This window comes from Talpa occidentalis, unplaced genomic scaffold (genome assembly GCF_014898055.3).
Source record: "Talpa occidentalis isolate TD23 unplaced genomic scaffold, MPIMG_talOcc4v2.1 talOcc4.8, whole genome shotgun sequence".
Taxonomy (NCBI): Eukaryota; Metazoa; Chordata; class Mammalia; order Eulipotyphla; family Talpidae; genus Talpa; species Talpa occidentalis.
Genome location: NW_023605194.1, coordinates 38,848,257 through 38,863,732, shown reverse-complemented (window position 1 = coordinate 38,863,732; position 15,476 = coordinate 38,848,257). Strand labels below are relative to the sequence as shown.

The window sequence follows — 15,476 nt, the reverse complement described above, 5'->3', positions numbered from 1 at the left end:
GGTTCTGCTGTGTGCTCAGCATCCCTACACTAGACATAGGAGACTTCAATTGTCTTTTAATAGAACCAACTTCTGTGTTAAGTACTATATTCCACTGGGGCTTTCGATCCCAGGCAGGCTGAGCTCCAAGGTGGAAAAAATCTCCCAGGACAGCCTCTGTGTGCCAGGATCCAATAGCTCTGAATGGTGAACTTCTTTCTGTGGCAGAAATTGCCCTCAAAGGAAGGAACACATGGTAGCTACAATAGGGCAACCATTTTCAGAAAATAACTCCTTCCGAATCAATTACCTATTCACTTTTCCACTCCATTTAGCATTTAAACTTTCACTTCGAGACAGGGTGAGAAATTGCAATAAACAGCTAAACCATTTTCCATGGCTTAGGTTTGGGGTCTGGGGACAGAGAGCGTGCACCTGCTGGCTCACAGACAGGCGTCTCCAGGTACACACCAGGCTACTAGGTGCTCGTCCCTTCTCCACTGTGCCAGAACAGAAAATGATGAGACGGAGGAGTCTGAGCATCCCAGGACTCTCCTCCACAGACCTCCCTTTCCCGAGAGGGTGGGTTGGGTTTGTAGACAGGCAGACAGTGCTGAGGAACAATTTTTCTTGCTCATCCCAATGAGTGCCCAGACATTCATCAGCAAGACTGAGTTTATCAAATCCTTTGCCAAGGTGTCAGTGGATCAGACTCAATGTTTCAGCATTCACAGGAACTCATGTTTTCATATGGGAGAAAACTCCTGCTTGACTTAAAACCCAACCTCTGAGCTTCCAAGTGGGGAATGTGAGACACAGTCATGGTGAATTTTCTTGGAGTCTCAGATACCTAGAGCTCTGAGGTCATGTGCCTTAGGTGATCACTTGTTCTACTTCAAGGGGCCACGACAGGCTGAGGTTACCCCATGCTCAAAACCATTCTGCTGAGCCCATATAAGGAGAAACTACATCTTCTTATTGCTATGAAATGCCAGTTGTCCATGTTAGGGGTTAAATTGCTAAGGACTTTTTCAAGGCCTCTTCCAGTACATTTGGTTCCATGTTTCATATATAAATCGTGAAAGCATTTTCAACAGTGGCCTCTCTGATGTTTCTATGATCTGACTTAATTGAAACAGAGATAAACATTCCTTTCATCAAGGGGCTGGCAAGATTTGCTTTTTGCCCTAGTAAAATCAGAGACATAGATTTATGCCACCCTTCATATGTGTATCTGCATCACAGGAACATAATTCAAGACATGCAGGAAATATGGATCCAAGCCTGAGATTCTTGAGACAGGAGGGAAAAGTAAGCCAGCAAGGTAGGAACCAAGCTAAGTGCCCATCTCCCTGTTCATCACACGTGGTAAGCACAAGGGACACCCTGGTAATTGTAAAGTGCCCCAGTTGGGAAGAATGGGGGTGTCTTTCCTGCAAAGGGCATATTAAGTATCACTGAGAGCCAAAAAGCATAGGGCTAAATGTCACTTACTCACAAACAGTAGGGAAGGACAGACCCACAAAGGCACTGGAGAGATATTCTGTGTACATTTCATTTGAGACTCCTTCCAAATAGTATTTCTGCCAGGTGTCTTCCTCAATCTAAGGGAAAAGAACACAAGAGAAAGATTTAAGATATGACAGTAGGTTGTAAAAAGGAAACTTGAGTTATACCATCAGGCAAACAAATAAATGCAGTGGTTAAGGGATGGTGACCTTCAGCATCTAAGAATGACAGCCACATCACCCTAAATTCATAGATTGGAAGTACCCTCTAAAACACCACTTTTTTTTTTCACCTGTATGATTTACAAGGGTGTGGAGACATAAGTACCAACCCACAATATAGGTAGGTGACAGGAAAATTGGTAAGTTTATGGAGAGCAATTTTGGGTTATCAAATTTTATTGGCACCAATATTTATTAAAATATACGTACTCTTTTACACTATGTATTCATAACAGAGGAACAAGGAGACAAGTATACGAAAACATATAAGAACAGCCTTTCCATTCATGGAATTTTGGAAATAGCCACAAATGGTGCATTTATACAATGGGATACAAAGAAACAATTAAAATCATGGTGAAATATTATGTGTTCATATAGAAGTTATGTAAAACAGGCCATTACTAAATAGTGTGTATAGTCTTATTTTATTTTTTAAAGTGCTCTGTAATTATCTGAATGCTTATAAAGGCATAGAAATATAGAGAACTTCATATGAAAACATTAACAGCTCTTATCTCTGGTAGAATGATACGATTTCTCTAGACACTTCTGTACTTGTTTTATAATAAGCATACAGATACATCTATTTTTACTTTGGAAAAAAGTCAATTTTTCCAACCCTACCTTGAATATCACAAAAAGAAAAATGCAATTGTAGAGATGTTGACCTCAAACTTCATTAAAATGTGTTTGTTTTTTTCTAATTAATCTAGGTCAAATTGTTTTCCCAACAACTTTCTCCATGTGAAGCATCTCTGGAAGGACTTTACACTGAAATCAATCTTTGAAAATTAGAAGATGAGCAACAATTAGAGTGCTGAGGCCTCTGGGAGACTCCTGGAGTCAGGCAGGCTATGTGGTCGACTTTGGGTTAAGGTGGGGTTGGGGGGGGGTGGATTGGGAAGGAGCCCCTCAGCCAAGAGGAAGCAGCTCTTTCCAACTTCTTGAGCTGATGTTGAATTAAAAGGCATCTTGCCTATGGCCTAACTAAGTCAGTGAACTGGGGGAAATGCTGTGTTCACATTCACTTGAAAGAAACTTGGAAATAGTGAGAAATGCACACCTCCCGTCTACTTGGTGACATCTGGAATACAAAATCTTGGGATAATTGAGAAATAAATTGAATGTTCCCTGCTTCTATGCTATTTGTCTACTTTGTGGTCAGTCTGGGTGATAAGTTTATGTGGGTTAACCTCATTAGTTTGGGCTGCTTCTAACTTGCTCCCACACGTTAGATATTAGCTACACAATGCTGTTGGGTATGGGGTGTTTATCTACAAATTGGCTTTCCCCAGAGTGGGATTTAAAAAAAAAAAAAATAGCACTCAACCATTTCTGTTGTTAAACTGTATGGTTTTTAGAGCTAACCACAATGTATTTAGCTGAGAACAAACTTTTTAATTTCCCTGAATCATAAGATTTCACCATTTTTTTAAAAAAATAAAAGATACCCTTGTCTTTATAAGCAAAGGTCATTAATTCTAAGTTATTTGGAAGAAAGCCCAGGCTGCATCATCAATAATTTGAAATATAGGCTATTTGGGTCAATTTACTATCATAATTTATTGGTAAATAGAATACTATATGAGCAATTACCAATTTCAACTGTTTATAGTACAAATGTAAGGACAAATAGTATTCTTGAAGTAGAAAAATTCTGCCTATTCTTAGCAGAGATAGTCTTGTTATATGTATTCCTTATGTTCCTACTTCAAATATTACACTTGATTTTAAAGATAATGAAAATATGAACTTTTATCTCAATTAATATTGATAGTATTATTCCTCAATTAATATGATTTTTGCATTGCTTTTTTATAGTCAGTATTTTCATGCTCTATGGCTCTATGGAATTACTTTTTAGACCAAATTTTACTATATGTTAATCATTAAACATTTTTAATAAGTAGGAAAAGATGTTTTGTTTTGAACTTAGCAAAATTGTTTCATTGATTCATTCATTCAGCAAATATTTATTGAGCATATTCTCCACCTTAGGACCTGTTCTAGTTGCTGATTAAATCTTACATAAACCGGTGTTTATTTGCTCATATTTTTCTCTTTGCCAATAAGATACCAGATATATCTAGCTAACTTACATCTGACCAGATATATCTAACTTTTACTGATTTTTTCCCCTACATTTCTTTTCCTGCAAGTTTTCCGTTGGGGCTAATCTGAAATATTTAAGAATATAAAGTAAATAACTGAAAAAATATATATACAACTCTTCTGAAAAACAAAATGTTTCTTCCACACCCATATGTAAGATTCTCAGATGCTAGAACGCTACACAGAATCACACGGAGTTGACTGTATAAATTCTACAGTTTTTCATTCATTGTCATAACCCTTTGTGTAAGTAATATCCCCACATCTTTTAACATTATTTCCATATAGATACGTCAACATATTTTTGAGGTTTCTGATAAAGATGCTACACACACACACACACACACACAACTTAAAAATGACTAAGATGGTAAATTTTCTATTACATGTATTTTACAATTCAAGTCTCCTTTGAAATCCCAGAAGTATAACATAAGAGTAGACAAATTAGTAATTATAGTTAATAATGAATTCTTATATCATTAAGGGTAAGAATGTGACAAGTTGTGATTGAATAAGATGGGAACAGGCCAGTCACTTCAGGAGAGTCGGGGTATGAGTCCCCAGCCTGCTGATGTTGTAATGCATCACCAACTCAGAATTTCAATCATCAACCGAGGTAAGGACTTAATGATCACTTCTCATCAAGGTTTACCTTTCTAAGTCTCAACCATGGCATCGTTGGCTTCTTTAGAGAAAGCAAAATCAAAGTGTACAATCCTTTACTTTGGTCAGTAGTGAAATGCCTTCTAAGGAAAGGAGAAGTATAAAATGTGTTGAGTGTTAAAAATTTGGGCTTAATGCAGAGAAAATGACAGTGAACAAAGAAATCCAGAGGGTGGAGTTATTGTCACTATGGGTCCCCTTTTGTCATGCTAAAACTGAGTCACAGGAAAGTTAAGTAACCCAGTGAAGGTCACCAAGCCAAGGAGTCGTATAAGCAGGATTCAAAGTTCATGTTCTTGACCATCCAGGACAATAACTCTTGCTAGAATGACAGTGTTAATATATAGGGAAGCAGTGATGCTAGAATTTTTGAGGGTAGGAATGATTTGCTATAAATATGTACCTAAAGGAGAAAGATCAAGATAGAAACTCATCAAGGATTCCAAATCTTAAACCCTGGGGCCCATGATCTTGTGTGAGGTCAGCAAGAAGTAATATGATTTGAGTCAAGCTGAAAGGAGAGTCTAGCCCACCTCAGAGCAAGATGGTGTTATTCCTATTCTATACAATGGAATCATCCCAGCCTACAACTTCTTTCCTAAAATAGTACATGCTGTTCTCCACATTTGTGTTGTCAATGGTATTTTTAACTGTAATGCGAATACATACTTCCCCGTAGAAAAATGAAGTAATGAGACCAAAATGATTTAGGGAAAGGTGCCAAAGTTAATTTGCAGCCATTCAGCAATCAGTCAAAGGCAAAGCATTTCCTGAGGCAGCAATTTCTCCTTTTCATTGTCATGTCAAGCCCAGCTGTTTCAGAAGAACATCTAAGCAAGGATGAACAGGTCATGTGCTGCAGGTCCTTATTCATCCAACACTCACAGAATCTTCAGTGAGAAAAAGAAATGAACTATTGAACTAACTCATCTATACTTCTGGTTTTTTTGTCTACCTTTCATCACCTGAATTTTCAACCTCCCAAGTAAATGGTTTTATACCAGTCCAGGGGCAGAGGGTTCCACCATCAAAGTACCTTCCAGCTGGAAACATCAGCCTTGGCTCAAGGGGAAGGAAAAGCTTCCACCTTCCTGATCCCAGATTCTGCTTGTGTTCCTAACTATGGGTCTGTAATGACACCTTTCATTTTTTATGCTTTTTCTGATTAGAGTGAAACGGTGTTTCTCTAATGTTAACAGCCCAGTGAATATGACAAATCGAGCATCCTGGCTGAGGTATATTACAACCACTATGATTCTGTTCCACTAGACAGTCTGAATAACTGTGTTGATTATAGTTAAATAATTTTGCAGAAGTCCATCCCTACCTCTAGAGTGATATAAATAATCCCATAGGTGATCATATACCAATCCTTATTTAATTGAAAACAAGTACAGCATTTTAATCCAAATATTGCTACATTATGCCCCTCAAAAATAATGAACTAAAGGGAAATTATTAAAAACAATGACCATTATGTTAAGAGCTGCAGTAAGAAGAGGTGAGTTGTTAACATATATATGCTAACATTACCCAAAACTGGTAGTAGGATGTCACCTATTATTAGATTGACTATTTTTTAAAAATCTATCAAATTCTCATTAATATTCTTCCTCCAAGGGATGCACAGTTTTGAATTATAAAAGTGCACTGGAATGAATATTTGTACACACAGATATGACAATACATTGTCCCCATCTTCTATAACGGGGCAGTCTAGAACACAGTTCAATGACATGATCAGGCTGATGTAGCACAGGTCCCATAAAAATATATTTATTCCCGCAAAAATAAAAAAGAACACCCACAGGATATGTTAAGCCTCTGACTACAATAATAAACACGGAATCAGCATTTATGGGTTCTGGGCTGATGAGTGTGTGGGCTGGTAACTGAAATAAGTGAGGTCATTTATTCCCCAGCCCTCAACAGCATTTCTCTCACTAGGAAAAGTTTGATTTAATACTTCATCTAACCATTTCTTGCTGGAAAGACAGTGTTAAGGACAACAGTGCTAAGAACACTTTATCACTGGGCATCCTGTATTTGCTCTTTTTCCTTTACTCTCCTCTATGTTAACAAACCTGTCCCAGTGTTTTTATAAACAGGCATGTAGCTCCAGCTTTCTCCCTCCCTTTCTAGCCTTAGTGTTCTTCAGTATAGTTACAAATCCTAAATTTACCTCATTGAACTAAAAAAACAAAAAAAAAAAAACCCTGGCTAATGTAGGTCCTGATAGGCACCAGAAAAGGGAATACTTCGTGGCATGACACTCTGGAGTGGAGGAAAATTCATGATAAAGTTGAATTAAAAGGGAAGAAGTAGAAAAACTTGGGGTGAACAGTGATTTGCACCTTTTCGGAATGTCACATCAATGCTCTACTTCTTGGAAGTGGACTCAGGTTGGCTGCCTTTCTGAAAGCAGCACTGGATTTTAGGGACTCCATAATGGCTTGGCAATCCATAATTATGGCCTATTTCAGATTGCATATTCCAGAACATTAGAAGAGGATGAAAGGATGTCAGATTTTTCCAAAGGCTTCGGGACAATGTCAATTAAAACAAATTATTTGGGATTTGATGGAATGCCAGATAACTAGTTGCTTCAGTACTGGATGAATAAATAAACAGCCCCAAAGATTAATTTCAGGATGGATTTGAGCCAAATCTCCTATTCCCAGACCAGTGGGCTGCAGACTATCAAGTGAGATTTCTTCCATTAGGCATTATGAAAAAAAATTTAAAAAAAGCCCACGTGAGGTGTTGTAAGGGAGATTAACAAACCATTCTACATGTAAAAACATTAGAATACATGGCACTTCCCCACTAAGTTAGCCCAGCTCAGATTATTTCTGGTGAAATAAAGAATGCCAGGAGGAAGTTAAAAGTTATAGGAAGGATTAGCAAAAAATGTAATAGGATTTCAAAGAATAATTTAGAAATTATTTAAGAAAGTATATGCATGTGGCAGGAAATTGGAACTTTTTCATACATAGACTTTTTCTGCCCTATGCTTATTTTTCTCTCCAGTGTACAAAAGGTATTTAAGAGGCGTCAGACTTTTTTAATCATTGGACTATTCACTAGCTATCTAAATGAGACTTGGGTTTTACAATCTTACTAATCATTAAGAATATCTCATTTGTGCCTCAAATAATAAGGTTCTTAAAATCCCATTAAAAATAATTCTGAATTGGGCAGGGTGAGCTGGAAATAAATGTTCTCAAGCAGAGAGATGTCTTCCTATCCATGTTCACAAGGACAGTTCAATGTCCCCACCTCCCAGCCCTCACCCTGAAGCTTGAGGTGTTTCCTCCACAGTTTCTCAACCTATATGAGGTGAGGGATTGGGGTTTCGTTTTACTTCCAATATCCATTCTTTTGCAAAATCAAACTTCTGCAAAATCTGTTAGGAACTAAATTCTAAAAGAAAAAAAAAAACAGAAATGAAAAGATAAGATGTAAATAAAGCCTAAGTTCAAAATGTGTGGCCTTAGATTGAACAGATTATGAAAGCAATCTTTTAAACATGCTAAATTTTTCAGCACTCTCCTTTTCTTATCCATTTCTCTGTGGATGAGAAACAGTTCACAGCACCTATCTGTGGTAGGCACCTTACCTGTGCTGATATCCCCCCGTTATACAATCTTATTTCTCACAATTTTCCCTAAGTTTCACAAAAGTAGAATTATTCTTAACTAGGATTTCCCAAGGTAAGCTCATCAAAACTTACTAACAGTTTTTTCCTTGAAAACATAGAAAGTAGAGAGCAAATTCTGTGATGCCCATCCCCAGCTCCCATTAAAATGTAGGCCATTTTGAAAGCAGAAAAATGTTACTTGTATCTTCAGTGTTCAGAACAGCACCTGGTACAGAGTACTAGCTCAATAATATTTATCTCCTGGATAAAATAAATTTGGGAAGCAGTGTATTTCACAAACTAGTTTATTTTTAGTGCAATGCTTAGCTATTATTAACTAGTTAATATGAATTGTAAATCTTCAATGGGGACATATAATATTTAGACACAGAACCCTTTATTTCAAGGAGCAATTTGAAGTTGGAGTGGGCAACACTAACCTACAAGCTTCCTTTCCCTGATAGCCCCATCCCGGTCTTGTTTCTCTTGATTCCAATGTCAGAAAGACATCTTCACATGGTTATTTTTCAGTTGTCAACATTCAATCCTTCCTGTAAAGTTCCTATCACATCCACCTCAGCTGTGAGGTCTGTCCTCATTTCTTCAACTTGTGTTGTGTCTTGCCTTCACAGGAGCACTAATAATAACCACATCCAGAGAGGCCAGGAGCACTAATTGACATGATGGATGCTGAATGCTTAGAGCAGTGCCTGGCCCACAGCAAGCACTGGGTACCCATTAATTATCTTTAGCTGCTGTTGGAGCATTTGACTCCTCAACATCTAATAAGAATGGCAATAAAGGAGAATTTGGAACATGACCCCCTCTCTGAAACACTCAATTTTGTAACTTCTAGAACAAGCAGCAGAGTATTTTGCAAAGAAGAGGTACTTGAGGAAGAAGTATTTGTGGACTTGAACTGTAGAAGACAAAACTGGAGAAAGAGATATAAAGAAACAAGCAAAATTTTTCCAAACATCACAACTTGGCATTGATGACACCCTAGCGCTCAGTGCTGGGACATACCATGAACTTGTTTTTGCCTCCAGATGCTAAAAAATTCTGCATTCTAAGGATCTATTGGGGAGTGTATATAATTGGGTAATTTTTAACTTCCCAGAAAATGTATTACTACAAGCAATATTTTTCTGGGAAATTTTGTCATCAACAGAAAATCTTGGGATACTTAGTGAGTAGTTTATGGTTTTCTAAATTCTGAATCCAGTAATGTGGAGGTTTGAATTTAAAATAAGGGATTCTAGGAACTGGTGTAGCACCACCAATATAACTAAAGTCCTTTCTCCTAGCAGCTTGGAGTCCCACTGACATCCCTTCAGAAAGGAGCCTCCTAGTCTCCCATGTCTCAAGACAATGCTATCTTAGCCCTCTATCTTCTCACCTTCGCCTTTTGTATTCCACAGGAATAGAATGAGTACAGAAAAGGGTCTATGTGGGACCTCCCTGGTGGTGCAGGCATTTGAGAGCAGCGTTGTGAAGCTCTCCGCAGCCTCTACAGTGCAGGTTCCATCCGGGCCAGCCGTGGAGATACCCACATGGGGCAGCAGACCTGTCTCTCCCGCTGCTCCCCTTGGCAGTGTATTTCAGTCAGTCTGCCTGTTCTGTTCCCCGCTCTGTCTCTGGTGAATCCTCTCACACTTCTGCACATCTGGCCTGTACCCCGGTTCTTGTATGCAGGCATAAATAAATCTTTGGGGAAAAAAGTGTGGAAAACTATTCAAAGAAAAGGGTCTATGTGGTAATTTTATTAGATCTAAATTCTAAAATTGAGGCCAAAGACAACTATCGGTTATACATGTATGTATGTGTGTATGCATGCATGTGAGTATTTGTAGACCTGGAAGAAGAGGAAGAGAGCTAGAAAAGCATTTGAATCAGCACAGGAGTTATGATCTGACTTTTGGTAAGCCTAAAGAGCTTGCTAGGCATTTTCAGAAGCTTCAACATTTTAGACAGTTTGGTGGGAATCTTACCACACCCACTGGTGTTAACACATGGGGAAATTTCTCACCAATGGGCATGCCCAAGGGCTCACTTAGCAAAAGCCTGACTAGGTTCTGAGTCCAGAGTTTCCCAAACTCTGCCATGCATTGAAAAATCTGGTAGTCTTAGTAACCATCCATGTGCCTTCATTCTGGGGTGGGGTCTAAGATCCTGCTTTTCCAACAAGCTCCCAGACAATATTGATGCTGCCCAAACACAGATCACGCTTCGATTAGCAAGGAATAATTTCAAAAGACAGTGAAGAACAGGGAACAAGTATTTTCATCATGCCTCTGAGGACTGGAAGTTAAGATGAATCACAAGCCAAAGAATTTGAGTTAGAAATAAATGTTAGTTATTAACCGAGTCACTAAAGTGAGTTAGTATCACTAAACACTGCAGCCAGTTACAGAGAAAGCTTGTAGATAATTAAGCACAAGATGGGTATCCAAGTGTTTGGGTTGTTGTGGTAATTAGTTTAAACAATATTTCAGGGATCCAGATTTATCTATTTAGTCTCCCTCCATGGATCCAGTGACCCCAATGAGAGCTTAGTCTCCATTTCAATATGGGCTGTGCAAAGAGAGAACAATGGCATGCCTATATTTAATTCAATTGAAAATAAAGTTTCAGAAAATGGCCCTGATTTGCATCCCTAATTTATATTCAAGGTTCCATTTTAATACACAGTGTTGAGAGTTGGGATGAAAATGCTCGCCAACCCAGTCCCGTTTTAGTGACAGCAGATTCTGGATACTTATGTCTCCTATCGCTGTACAATACGGCCCAATAAAGTCGAGCCAAAGAGACTAGATTTCATTTCAGAGAAAAAGGTTTGGCCATAAACTTTTGCTTTCTGGCTGAACAGAGCCATTCCAGCCATGAGCATAAATTCTGCTAGTTTTAGGTATCGGAGGATCGGGAAGCCAAATGGGTTATTTGTGAGCCAGGAAGCCAGGGCAGAGGCGATCACGTTATGGCGTGTTCATTGTTATCTGGAAAATCTCTTGCCAGCTCAAGAATATTTTCACAGGAAGTTAGAAATGACTTCAGAAATTCCCCTCTGTGGCTTCCTAGAGTGGAGTTTAGGACTCATCAAAAAGACATTTGGTTCAGAGACTGAAAGTGGGCAGCTTAAAAATTGGGGAGGAATTTAGCTGTGTTTAGCAGTTTCCTTTTAAAGGGAACTGTGACCTGAGTGCTCACTGAGTAACAGTGTAGGAAGTGCCTAAGTACATGCAGGCTCAGGGTTCAAATCCTAGCTCCACTGAGTGTCCCTGGGCCAAAGTGCATAACCTCTTCAAGCCTCAACCCTCCCTTCCACAAAATGAGAATAGTCCCTGCCTCCTAGAAAGGCAGGTACCTGACAAGATGAGTATCAAGTGTTTAACACAGTGTTGGCATATAGTTAATGTTTGCTATGTGTCAGGTGCTCAAGTGGTTTAATTATACTAAAAGGTGACATTTGTTGATTTATGCCCTTTAACTGTTCTATAAACATCAGCCATCACTATAAGTAAGAAGTGATGATGATGGTGATGGTGATGGCAAGGTTGATGATGAAGACATCATCACACAAAGAAGCACAAGCCATCTAGGTATTAGTCCTGTGATTTATGACTTCATGTTGCTTAGCTGCTACTGGGAAAGCCAAAAATTATCACTGATCATGAAATGACCCCCTGGACGAAGGAGAAGACTAAAAAGTTTGAGTTTTTCACCAAAAGATAGCAATGTTCTCCGGACATTCTCCCTCCCTCTGGCCTTTCCTACTGGCCAGTAAATTCAAGCTGAAAAGACATGCTGATGAGAGAGAAGTTGGGTATTTGGAGGAAATGAGGGTCTCAAAATAGAAGCAGTATCATGTGTGAGCAATTCCTTTAAGTGACATTCTGAAAGGAGCCCTAAACCATTAAGACTCCAATGGGTAGAATAGATCAGTTCCTGCTGGTTCATGGACTTGGTTCTTTCTCACATTCTCCACTGGGGACCTCTCCACTCTACTCTAATTTTATCTCTCATCCTCCTTGCGAGCAAATGGCTCTGCCCCTTGCTCCCAGCCTTGGCTCCCAGAATGAACGTGAACTAATGCCTCGGTCCACAGGATAGGTATGTTAATAAACTGGCACTTACTCAAATATTATTATTTTTTTATTTTATTTTATTTTTTTTTATAAAGAGGCATGTGTTTTTATTTATTTATTCGTTTGGTTTGTTTATACATGCACTGGGTACAGTCAGAAGTGCAGGAGGGTGAGAGAATTCACCAGAGCCAGAGCGGGGAGCAGAGCAGGCAGAAGGACCGAAGTACACTGCTGAGGGGAGCAGCGGGTGGCAGGAGAGGTCTGCGCACCATGTGGGTGCCCTCATCCGGTGGCCGGGGAGCAGCCGGGGATCGAGCCGGCGCCTCAGAGGCTGAGGGCAGCTTCCCAACCCAGCGCTCAACCGCTGCGCCACCGGGGAGGCCCTCAAATATTATTTTTAAGAATACTTATTCAACTTACATTTGGAGCACAGGTTAAGCATTGGGTGGGGATATACTAAAGAAGAATGGTCAACCACTGCTCAGAGCACTCAGTCTCTACAATTCTGAGCCATGCAACCCCAACATGGATTTTGCATATTCCTCTAAGCAAAAGAAAAGCCTGCAGTTACATGGACTCATCCTCTTTAGAAGACAAGTTAGAAAATATCTTTTGTTACTTGCACATGTCTCTTGGGAGAAGAGTACTCATCTCTCCCACCCCAAATAGTTTACCAAAGTATTCCTTCTACCCACAAACTTTATGCCTCCTGAAAAGAGTTGTGAGAGGCATATTTTTCTATTCCTTGTTGAATTTCTAAGAAGATTTAGCACTTTTCCAGTATTCCCAGGACACTGTCCGGTTGGCCCACACCTGCAGTGGTATAAGATTAGAAGAGAGGACTTGTAATGATGCTGTTTGGGAAGAAAGGAGCTCTGTCCTTAGGTTTACTGGTCCCACAAGCAAGTTCAAATCAAAAATACATTTCAATCCTCTAAGCTGGATTAGCTTGGTTGTTACTTTCTCTCTGTTCTTTGAAAATAACTCAGTCTTAAACACAGCTGTTTTCCTTCAAGTCACTGCCACTGAAGGGCTATGTCCCGGGCAAGGCTGTACTTGTTAGCTGGGCTTTCATTATGTATAGGAAAGAAGAGTCAGCAAATATCCACTCCTGCAGAGCCCTGGGAAAAGGCAGACAGATGCACACAGCTGTCACCTGGATGTGCAGACAAAATATTCTAGCACTGGGGGAGGGGTCCAGGGATCTGGGGAAAACAGTGCCACTTAAGCAGATGAACAATGCTGCTGCCCTAGAAAATGTATTTAGGTAGGAAATTCTGCTGACTCCATATCTCACCACAAAGACTTCCAGCGACTTCCCCTAACATCAGTCATTCACTAAGTTGTTGGCAATTCAAAATTGTAAGCAATGTAGGGACTGAAGCCTTCATGCCACCCTAGAGGATGGATTGATATTAGGCTGATCCTTTTGTCTTCTCCCATCAGTGATACAATCCTAAGCCAGTCTCAGATCTCCTTGCAAACAGAAACTCCAACAGCACCACCCATTCCTAGGAAGGAAGAAAGGGGTTAAGGGCTTTCATGAAGCACTAGTCTTTCCAACAATACTCTGGGCTGTCCCATTTTGTGTAGGGAGTGGACCTCAGAAAGATTGAATGAGCAGTCCAAGATCTTACAAAAAAAAAATCATGTCATAAATCGGTCTTATATAACTGTTCCCTCAGCCCACTCATCTGCCACATAACTCCCCTCGCTCTTCACCAGTGAGAGAAATAGGGAGGGTCCAGGCTGTGCTGGCAAATCTGGATAACATATTGGTCCATGGGTATATTTGGAAGGGAAACACCTTCCAAGATCTTTGGAAGATCAAGTCTAGTGCATAACTTGATTCTGAAAGGGACACCAGCTACTTTTCCTTCAGTGATTCTTTCCTTACCATTCTATTGTGGGAAAGAAAAAATATCCAATCACTGAAAGAAACAGCCTTCTCTCCACCAAACATTATTAAGATGAGAAATCAACAGAAACTCCTCAAAAAATAATACCGATTCTGTCACAGTCTAGAAAAAGGAGCAAATGAGTAAGACCATTGTTCTAAAAAGTAATGCCATAACAATGGAGACAAAGAATAAAAACAAATCCTGTCAGCAGATTGACAGCAAAGAACTTTTGCATACTAGGGTCAATATTGCACAGAGACAGATACGTATTGCTCCTCAGCGGACAAAGATACCCTACATCCTTACATGGTTGGGGGAAAATGAGGCAGCAATATCTCTCACTCAGATATGTCAATTAACTCCATTTCCTTCCCATCCTACTTCCCATCCCCCTGTGTGCTCAAAGCACAGCATGGATGCAGGGCACCTCTATATCTCTGAACTTGAAACCCTAATCAGCAGGACTGCATCACACTTGTTTCTGTGAAATACATGTGGCAGTCAATGATGAAAGCCACAAAAATCATACCCAGTTGAAAGGTTTTATTACATACCATTTTTTAAGATGGCAGATGGATGCCTAAATTGATCTCAGCACCATTTTACTGGTGTCCCAAAGTTTCTCTAAATCAGCCAAATGAATATGAAGTTGAAACAGCACCTCACATTGTTCTACCAGGAGATGCTGATGCCATGGCTTCAGTGCAGCTTGGCATACTGTGTCCTTTGTAGCCTCTGATGAAAAGGTAGATTACTTCAAATTCAGCCCAAAGAGAATGATTATCGAAGATACTAAAAGGACATGATGATTATGATAACATTGCTGCAGAGACAATATTGCCCCTGTGCCAGTGGTGAAGGACAGACATTGGATATGACTTCTAAAGTGGTATCTGGGTTTCTGTTTCTGGATAAGATGGAAGAAGCACATGGCAACCTGTAACCTGCACTAAATGCTGATAGGAAACCTGGACAGAATGCATGCAGCTATTGGAAGACTGAATGGTAGCAGGGAGATTAGGGGAAATGACCAGAACTGGAGTATCACCAAAGCAGCAGTGAGTTCAACACTGTTTTCCCACTGTTGTCCCCTGACCTGACCTCAAGACAGTCTAAAGTTGGAAGTAACAACTGTTATGTGGACATAGAAGGCTCCAAGATGGTTCTAGCTCAAAGAGTAGTAAAAGGAATCTTAACACTTAGGGAAAATGGAGGAAATCATATTTTTTCTTTTTGCTTTTTTCTTTCAACCATTTAATTCCACCCTTAACAAAAAGACATCCAAAGGGGGCAGCAGGAGCAGTGGCGATGAGAGCAGTAGGAGATTAAAGAAGGAAGGAGAACCCTCTTCTCTGGCTCG

The 15,476-nt window shown here is 39.7% G+C and overlaps 1 protein-coding gene across 18 annotated transcripts in view; it reads right to left on the bottom strand.

Annotated features, from left to right (window-relative positions):
* Window positions 1-15,476, bottom strand: part of KCNMA1 (potassium calcium-activated channel subfamily M alpha 1) — a 696,711-nt gene that overhangs the window by 149,747 nt on the left and 531,488 nt on the right. For all 18 annotated transcript variants that reach the window (XM_054689909.1, XM_054689921.1, XM_054689920.1 and 15 more), the window contains one exon: window positions 1,474-1,583. In XM_054689909.1, coding sequence (XP_054545884.1) covers window positions 1,474-1,583 — 110 coding nt within the window. The remainder of the gene's footprint in view (window positions 1-1,473; window positions 1,584-15,476) is intronic.